Source organism: Bison bison, unplaced genomic scaffold (genome assembly GCF_000754665.1).
Source record: "Bison bison bison isolate TAMUID 2011002044 unplaced genomic scaffold, Bison_UMD1.0 scf7180017864349, whole genome shotgun sequence".
In the NCBI taxonomy this organism is placed as follows: Eukaryota; Metazoa; Chordata; class Mammalia; order Artiodactyla; family Bovidae; genus Bison; species Bison bison.
The window spans coordinates 9,467,747-9,477,903 of NW_011494921.1; the positions used below are offsets into that span (position 1 = coordinate 9,467,747).

The window sequence follows — 10,157 nt, forward strand, 5'->3', positions numbered from 1 at the left end:
AAAGCCTTCCTCAGTGATCAGTACAAAGAAATAGAGGAAAACAATAGAATGGGAAAGACCAGAGATCTCTTCAAGAAAATTAGAGATACCAAGGGAATATTTCATGCAAAGATGGGCACAATAAAGGACAGAAATGGTATGGACCTAACAGAAGCAGAAGATATCAAGAAGAGGTGGCAAGAATACACAGAAGAACTGTACAAAACAGATCTTCAGGACCCAGATAATCATGATGGTGTGTGATCACTCACCTAGATCCAGAAATCCTGGAATGCGAAGTCAAGTGGACCTTAGGGAAGCATCACCACAAACAAAGCTAGTGGAGATGATGGAATTCCACTTGAGCTATTTCAAACCCTAAAATATGATGCTCTGAAAGTGCTGTACTCAATATGCCAGCAAATTTGGAAAACTCAGCAGTGGCCATAGGACTGGAAAAGGTCAGTTTTCATTCCTATCCCAAAGAAAGGCAATGCCAAAGAATGCTCAAACCACCACACTATTGCACCCATCTTACACACTAGCAAAGTAATTCTCAAATTTCTCCAAGCCAGGGTTCAACAGTACATGAACCATGAACTTCCAGATTTTCAAGCTGGATTAGAAAAGACAGAGGAATCAGAGATCAAATCATCAACATCTGTTGGATCATCGAAAAAGTGAGAGTTCCAAAAAAACATCTACTTCTGCTTGATGACTATGCCAAAGCCTTTGACTGTGTGGATCACAACAAACTGTGGAAAATTCTTAAAGAAATGGGAATACCAGACCACCTGACCTGCCTCCTGAGAAATCTGTATGCAGGTGAAGAAGCAAGAGTTAGAACTGGACATGGAACAATACACTGGTTCCAAATCGGGATAGAAGTGTGTCAAGACTGTATACTGTCACCCTGATTATTTAACTTATATGCAAAGTACATGAAGTGAAATGCTGGGCTGGATGAAACACAAGCTGGAATCAACGTTACTGGGAGAAATATCAATAACCTCAGATATGCAGATGATACCACCCTTATGGCAGAGCAAAGAAGAGCTTAGAGCCTCTTGATGAAAGTGAAAGAGGAGAGTGAAAGCTGGCTTAAAGCTCAACATTCAGAAAACGAAGATCATGACATCCGGTTCTAGCACTTCATGGCAAATAGATGGGGAAACAGTGGAAATAGTGGCTGACTTTATTTGTCTGGGCTCCAAAATCACTGCAGATGGTGATGACAGCCATGAAATTAAAATACACTTACTCCTTGGAAGGAAAGTTATGGCCAATCTAGACAGCATATTGAAAAGCAGAGACATTACTTTGTCAACTAAGGTCCATCTAGTCAAGGCTTTGGTTTTTCCAGTGGTCATATATGCTTTTTTTTTTTTTAATTTAAATTTATTTATTTTAATTGGAGGCTAATTACTTTACAATATTGTATTGGTTTTGCCATACATCAACATGAATCCGCCACGGGTGTACACATGTTCCCCATCGGGGAGGGAGGTAGCAGTGGTCATATATGGATGTGAGAGTTGGACTATAAAGAAAGCCGAGCACAGAAGAATTGATGCTTTTGAACTTTGGTTTTGGAGAAGACTATTGAGAGTCCCTTGGACTGCACGGAGATCCAACCAGTCCATCCTAAAGGAGATCAGTCCTGGGTGTTCATTGGAAGGACTGATTTGAAGCTTAAACTCCAATACTTTGGCCACCTGATGTGAAGAGCTGACTCATTTGAAAAGACCCTAATGCTGGGAAAGATTAAGGGCAAGAGGAGAAGGGGACGACAGAGGATGAGATGGTTGGATGGCATCACTGACTCAATGGACATGGGTCTGGGGGGACTCCGGGAGTTGCTGACGGACAGGGAGGCCTGGCGTGCTGTGGTTTATGGGGTCGCAAAGAGTGGGACATGACTGAGCGACTGAACTTAACTGATAGACAGATAACTGATATGTATTAATATTATATATTTATATATTTATATATATATATATATGTGGATAACTGAATCACTTTGCTCTACACTGGAAACTAATGCATTTTAAAAATTACCTATACTTGAATAAAAATTGGTTAAAAACTAAAAAATAATGCAAATGTAAAAATAGTGAAATCAGAGTATATTTTCTAATCATGATAATCAGTAATAATAACTATCTAGGAAAACTCAAAATTGGAAAATTAAGCAACACAATAAGTCACAGAGCAAAAAGAAATCAAGGAAAATTCCGAAAATATTTTAAATTAAATGATAATAAATATATACATGTAAAAAATTGTGAAATGCAAGGACAGTGGTGCTTAGGGAAGTACCAATAGATTTAAATCTCTACATTATGAGATTTCACTTTAAGGAATTGCAAGAAAAAGTGCAAATTATGACTGAAATTAGTATAAGAACATAGTCAAGATAAGAGCAAATACGAAAGAAATAATAGATAATAGAAACAATTAGTAATGTTAAAGTCTCTTTCTTTGACAAGATCAACAAAATTGACAAACCCCTACCTAGAATGATCACAAATAAGAGAACATAAATCATTAGTATCAAAAATGTAAATATAGCTATTCCATAGATAACCCCAGACAGTAAGAGAATATCATGAATGAGCAACTCTAGGCCAGTAAATGTGGCAAAATAAAATAGATGAATTTCATGAAAAAATTTACTTGCCAAAATCAATACAAGAAAGAATTCAAAATATAAAAATACCTGTATATGTTAAAGAAATTTAATTCATTTCAAAATCCTTCCCTAAAAGGAAATCTCAGATATAGGTGGTTTTGTTAGTGAATTTTGTCAAATATTCAAGGAATAAGAAATAATAATCTTACACAAATTTTTCAGCTACAGAAAGAGCAATAATTCACATAATTTTATAAGTGGTATAAGCTTAGTTTAAAAAAAAAGCCTGGAAAGTCACTAAATGAAAAGAAACTCATGGACATGTATACTTTATGAATATAGGCAAAAAAAAAAAAGAAAACAACATTAAATTCTACAACATAAGAATGGGTGTTTACTTTTCAAAAATCAATCAATATGATTAACAATATTAAAAATGATTACAAGAGGGAAAGTATAGGACCATCTCAAAAGACAGAAAATTATTTCGTGAAAATTCAACAAATATTCATGGCAACACTTATAAAGCTAGGAATAGTAAGTGAAAGTGAGTGAAAGTGATGTCGCTCAGTCATGTTGGACTCTGCAACCCCATGGACTGTAGCCTACCTGGCTCTTCCGTCCATGGGACTTTCCAGGCAAGAGTACTGGAGTGGGGTGCCATTTCCTTCTCCAGGGGATCTTCCCAACCCAGGGATCGAACCCTGGTCTCCTGCACTGCAGGCAGATTCTTTACTGACTGAGCTATAGGGGAAGCTGGAAATGGCAAGATAATTTTCTTTACTTGAGGACGTGCTGTTAGTTCTTGAAGCACAGGACATGAACATAGAATCGTACACAAAGGTTGCATCAGTCATACAGAAATCAATTTGTTTGTAGCAAACAGTTGGAAAATAAATTTAAAGATACATATATATCTTTATCTTATAAATCTATCTATATATCTTTAAAGGCATCTTAGCACACATACATGCACATGTATCTTTAAATTTATTTTCCAGTTGTTGGCTGCAAACAGATCTTTTTTTTTTTGTACATTAACCTTGATGTCCTAAGACCTGTTAAATTCAACTGTTTGTTCTACTATTAATAGTTTTGTAGATCCTCTGAGATTTTCCATTTAAAAGAGCATATCATATGCAAATAGAAACAGTTTTATACTTATTTTCTGATTTTCATGCCTTTTACAGTAAGTCACCTACATATGAGTGAATTCTGTTCTGAGAACACGTTTGTAACTCCAATTTGCCAGTTTGTTTGCTATGTACACACACACACACACACACACACACACACACACACAAACTGCTCAGCTGCTTCAGTTGTATCCGACTCTTTGTGACACTGTGGACTATAGCCCACTAGGCTCCTCTGTCCATGGAATTGTCCAGGCAAGAATACCGGAATGGGTTGCCGTGCCCTCCTCCAGGGGATCTTTCCCACTCAGGGATGGAATCTGCGTCTCCTGGAGTGCAGGTGGATTCTTTACCGCTGAGCCACTGGGGAACCCTATATATGTGTGGGTGTATATACACACCCACACATATTTATATATGTTTTAGAACTTAATCTAACAAAAATATTCAAGACAACAAAACAACTACACTAAAACTAAAAAACACTGCTGAGAGAAATTAAAGAAGAAATTTAAAACTACATAGTATACTGTATGTGAATTAAAATTCAATAAAGCTCTTTTAAGAACTCAATAAATTGTACACTTTATATATTATTCTATATATATTCTAGTTCATTATCTATAAAAATAGTGCCACAAAGGTAAAAAGGTGGGAGGTGGGAAGGAGGCTGAAGAGGGAGGGGACATAGGTTTACCTACGGCTGATTCATGTTGATCTATGGCAGAAACCAACACAATATTGTAAAACAATTATCCTTCAACTAAAGATAAAATTTTTTAAAAATTATAAAAAAACATAAAGTGATTGATGGATAAATTGATCAATAGATTTTTAGACAATAAATATTAAGTTCTTTTCAAAAGGAACAGAATTAACTTTGCTAAACATTAAAACTCCAACATATTGGCCAGCTGATACAAAGAACTGACTCCTTGGAAAAGACCCTGATGCTGGGAAAGATTGAAGGCGGGAAGAGAAGGGGACGACAGATGATGCGATGGTTGGATGGCATCACTGACTCAATGGACATGAACTTGAGTAAGCTCTGGGAGTTGGTGATGGACAGGGAAGCCTGGCGTGCTGCAGTCCATGGGGTCACAGAGAGTCGGACATGACTGAGTGACTGAACTGAAACACTGCTATAATTCAGATATCATGGATCTATACCATGCATTTATACCAAAGTTGACCTTAGGACTTTTGAACTAAAAAGGAGGAAGATTTCAAAGGATTAATTATAATAAACACTGGTTAATGAAGCTCTATGCCTGCACTAGGCAAGCTGTGTTTTGTTTTGTTTTAAATCAGGCAACATTAGATATTTTTCAAAACGGTCATGTACTTCTAGCCCTAATGCAGGTCACAGTGCCCGGTGTCTAAATAATGAGTTACCATACCTGATAAACAAAACACTATTTGGAAGTTCTGATCTCTCACCAAAGAAAAGAGGAGGTTTATTGGTCAGTTACAAACCACATAGCTTTTTACAGTCTAAAATACAATCATGATATCAATATTTGATATCAAGTTATGGCTGACCCTATGTTTAAATGGGTTGGAACTTTCCTTAATTCATTTTTAATTGTAAAACTGTCATGCTGTTCTGCTGCTGTTTGGTCTCTAAGTCACGTCCAACTCTTTGCAGACCCCATGGACTGCAGCTCACCAGGCTCCTCTGTCCGTGGAATTCTCCAGGCAAGAATACTGGAGTGGGTTGTCATTTTCTTCTCCAGGGGATCTTCCCAATGCAGGGACTGAACCCATGTCTCCTGCTTGGCAGGCAGATTCTTTACCACTGAGCCGCCTGGGAAGCCTCATATAAAATGTCTCAATTAAAAGCTTTAAAATTGCATTTTAAATACCTTTTTAAAAAATACTATAAAACTGATATGCTGATTTTAATATTTAATAGAATAAATAAAACATTGATGGTTTCTTTGTAGTGTTCAAATGTAGACTCGAATGAATCTTTTATCTTTATAAAAATTAGAACTTTAGCTATGTTTAACATATATTTTGGCCAAGTGATGGAAATTCATATTAAAAGAATCCCAGTTTATTTGTATAACCATGGAGATAGTGGAACAATACTGATAAAACAACTATTTTACATTTTATGTTAAGACATGGAAGTGTTAGTCACTCAGTTGTGTCCAACTCTGTGACCCCATGGGCTGAGCCCACCAGGCTCCTCTAGCCATGGGATTCTCCAGGCAAGAATACTGGAGTGGTTGCCATTCCCTTCTCCCAGGGGATCTTCTCAACCCAGGGATGGAACCCAGGTCTCCTGCCCTGCAGGTGAATCCTTTACCATCTGAGCCACCAGGGAAACCCTAGGTTTTGACATGGTATGTTTAAAGTTTCAACAGAATTTAAATACATATGTTTGTGGCAGCGGGTGGGGGTGGGGTGGGGATGGAGGGAGTGGCTGTATGTGTGTAATTTCTCTTTTCAGGTAAGTTTTACCGTGCATACTCATGCTTATCTATCACTGAGACAGGTTCATATTCCATTTTTACCTTTATCAGTTTTCCTACTCTTTAAAACATATCTTACAATGGAAAAATCTCTTCTTTAAGCTTTTGGAAAGATTTGCCACAGTATTATGGAGAAGGCAATGGCACCCCACTCCAGTACTCCTGCCTGGAAAATCCCATGGACGGAGGAGCCTGGTGGGCTGCAGTCCACAGGGTCGTGAAGAGTCGGACACGACTAAGCGGCTTCACTTTCACTTTTCACTTTCATGCTTTGGAGAAGGAAATCGCAACCCACTCCAGTGTTCTTGCCTGGAGAATCCCAGGGACGGGGGAGCCTGGTGAGATGCCATCTATGGGGTTGCAAAGAGTCGGACATGACTGAAGCGACTTAGCAGCAGCAGCAGCCACAGTATTAATCTCTCAAATGCCTCAACTTTACTAGCCTTGGACACTCATGGGAGAGTCTCCTTGTAATAAGAAGCACCATTATCAACAGCACATGGTGAAACAATGCAGTTTTCCTTCATGACTTCTCTGTGAATTGGCATCCTGACCTCATTGCTCGAGAGCCTGTGTACTGCCACGGGTCTCTCTCCCTCTGGTGCGTGGCATCAAGATGAACTGTCAGAGATGGTGTGGTATACTGCATAATGGACAAATCAGAGTCCCCTGACATAGGTTTGAAGGCCATAAAATATGAATTTTGTGATTGCCTCTGCATTCAAACTCAGGGACTGACGGAGGGAATATTATTTCCAAATGCCAAGCTAACTAAAATTGTGCAGATTTGCAGAAGGTGCTCCTCTTATTAGTGTTTGAAGCAATTACTGAGAGAATGGGTCAGTGCAGATTTCCTCCAGCACTGACAAAACCCTTCCTTCCTACTGCATTTTAGCTATTCAAATTCAAATCAGGCTTCTCATCACAAATGGCTCTGTTTCTGAGAGACACTGCAAATAAGTAGCAATCCAATCAGGTTGCCTTTTCACTGAGAAGGTCACTGTACTTCAGTGCAAATAATATCATGTTACATCAACAGGTAGAATCAGCTTGCCTTCTGCTTTATGACAACTGTTTAACTTCCTGGCACCCTACATATGACACAGATTCATTTTATTTCCCTCTGCTAATGATATAATCTCTTATTGCATTATGGAAAATCTGATATAAAATGAATGTGAAAACTTTATACCTGTTAACTCTCTCTGAATAAACAAATTTTCAATGAGTTCAGAAACATCACCTTAGAATTATTATGTTCAGTAAAATGAGGTAAAACACAGTAAAAGAACTTGAACTGAAAGGGACCAGGAAGATATGTGGAGAAGAGTTTGATTGCTCTGAGTTACTGGCTTGATTGAAAATTCTTTTTTAAAAAATCTTGTTGTCATGAGAGCCACCAAGTTTTGTCTATAAATACTACTGGGAAAAAAGATAATGTGACTGTATAATTCAAAATTTAAGAAAAATCAACAGTAACTTTCTAGTGAGAAAAATAATATGCTGACTCTTTTTGTAAGAATTGTTAAGATTAGAAGTCTCCGTTGACAGAGGAAAAAGGAAAAAAAAAAAAAGTTCCAATGCACTGTATTCTTATGACACAGGCAGGGTACACACCAGGTCACCCACTGCTCTGTATCTGTCTAGATAAAATTCCCTAACTCAAAGTCCAGACAAAAAAAATGCATGTATGTGTACAGAAGGATATGTGAGTAGACTGATAGATAGAAAAAGAGTTATGGGTATCTATAATAAACTGTCATCCAATTCCAAAGAGCAATTTTCCAGAAGAGAAAATAATTAAATATAAATCATTTCTTTTCCTTAGGAGAAGAAAATTCACAGCTACTTACCCAACCTCTCAATGGAATAGTAGCGCTGTTTACTGTCCACACGGACTGTCTCAGCATAAGGGCTTCCGACACCATACCCAATGATGTAGCCTCGCACCACAATGCTGGGGTTCAAGGGAGGGGTCCAACTCATGATGATGCAGTTGGTCTGGGGCCTCACATGAAGAGAGCTTGGCTGGTCAGGAACTTGAGACTCTAGAATTCAAGAGGAGGACCATCAGCATCTTTCATATTAGAACACAGAGCACGGTAAAACGTACCACTTAATCAAGGCTTAACATCATGTTCCACAGACCCTCAAATGGTGCATCACTTCTTGCCCAAGTTCCTCCTGGTATCAGCCTCTGATGTGATTTCCACGTTTGATTTGACTTTCACAGAATTTAAGCACAAGAGGATACTGAATTCCCGCCAGAGGCACTGCAGCATCACATATCTTTATTCTAACAGATTTCTTTTTTTCCCTTAAGCTTTTTTCTCATATATTTCTCCTAAGTCATGTCTGACTGTTTGCAACCCCACGGTCTGCAGCACAACAGGCTCCTCTGTCCTTTAATATCTCGCAGAGTTAAATCAAGCTCATGTCCATTGAATTGTGATGCTCTCTAACCATCTCAGCCTCTGCCTCCCCCTTCTCTTTCCTTCAGTCTTTCCCAGCATCGGGGTATTTTCCAATGTGTTGGCTCTTCACATCAGGTAGCCAAAGCATAGGAGCTTCAGCTTCAGCATCAGTCTTTCCAATGAATATTAAGGGTTCATTTCCTTTAGAACTGACTGGTTTGATCTCCTTGCAGTCCAAGGGTCTCATGAGTCTTCTCCAGCATCACAGTTTACAAGCATCAAATCTTCAGTGCTAAGCCATCTTTATGGTCCAACTCTCACATCTGTACATGACTGCTGAAAAAACCATAGCTTTGACTATACATAGCTTTGTTGGTAAAGTGATATCTCTGCTTTTGAATATGCTATCTAGGTTTGTCATAGCTTTCCTTCCAAGGAGCCAGCATCTTTTAGTTTCATGTCTAAAATTAATTTCTTGGAGGAGGAAACGGCTAACCACTATAGTATTCTTGCAGTGAGAAATCATGAGCAGGATGATAAGGCAAAATATTTCTCATTAGGTATCATTAATAAGGGGTAAAATTAAGGCTCAAAGAATGCTTAAATTACCACACAATTGCACTCATCTCACACGCTAGTAAAGTAGTGCTAAAAATTCTCCAAGCCAGGCTTCAGCAATACACAAACCGTGAACTTCCAGATGTTCAAGCTGGTTTTAGAAAAGGCAGAGGAACCAGAGATCAAATTGCCAACATCCGCTGGATCATCAAAAAAGCAAGAGAGTTCCAGAAAAACATCTATTTCTGCTTTATTGATTATGCCAAACCCTTTGACTAGGTGGATCATAATAAACTGTGGAAAATTCTGAAAGAGATGGGAATACCAGACCACCTAGACTGCCTCTTGAGAAACCTGTATGCAGGTCAGGAAGCAACAGTTAGAACTGGACATGGAACAACAGACTGGTTCCAAATAGGAAAAGGAGTACATCAAGGCTGTATATTGTCACCCTGCTAATTTAACTTCTATGCAGAGTACATCATGAGAAACGCTGGACTGGAAGAAATGCAAGCTGGAATCAAGATTTCCAGGAGAAATATCAATCACCTCAGATATGCAGATGACACCACCCTTATGGCAGAAAGTGAAGAGAACTAAAAACCCTCTTGATGAAAAGTGAAAGAGAAGAGTGAAAAGTTGGCTTAAAGCTCAACATTCAGAAAACGAAGATCATGGCATCTGGTGCCATCACTTCATGGGAAATAGATGGGGAAACAGTGGAAACAGTGTCGGACTTTATTTTGGGGGGCTCCAAAATCACTGCAGATGGTGACTGCAGCCATGAAATTAAAAGACGCTTACTCCTTGGAAGGAAAGTTATGACCAACCTAGAGAGCATATTCAAAAGCAGAGAGATTACTTTGCCAACAAAGGTCCGTCTAGTCAAGGCTGGTTTTTCCGGTGGTCATGTATGGATGTGAGAGTTGGACTGTGAAGAAAGCTGAGTGTCAAAGAA

General features: G+C 38.6%; 1 protein-coding gene across 1 annotated transcript in view; it reads right to left on the minus strand.

Moving 5' to 3' along the window:
- DCC (DCC netrin 1 receptor) overlaps positions 1-10,157 on the minus strand; it is an 838,683-nt gene that overhangs the window by 220,189 nt on the left and 608,337 nt on the right. The window contains exon 14 of the mRNA XM_010854834.1: positions 8,081-8,275. Coding sequence (XP_010853136.1) covers positions 8,081-8,275 — 195 coding nt within the window. The remainder of the gene's footprint in view (positions 1-8,080; positions 8,276-10,157) is intronic.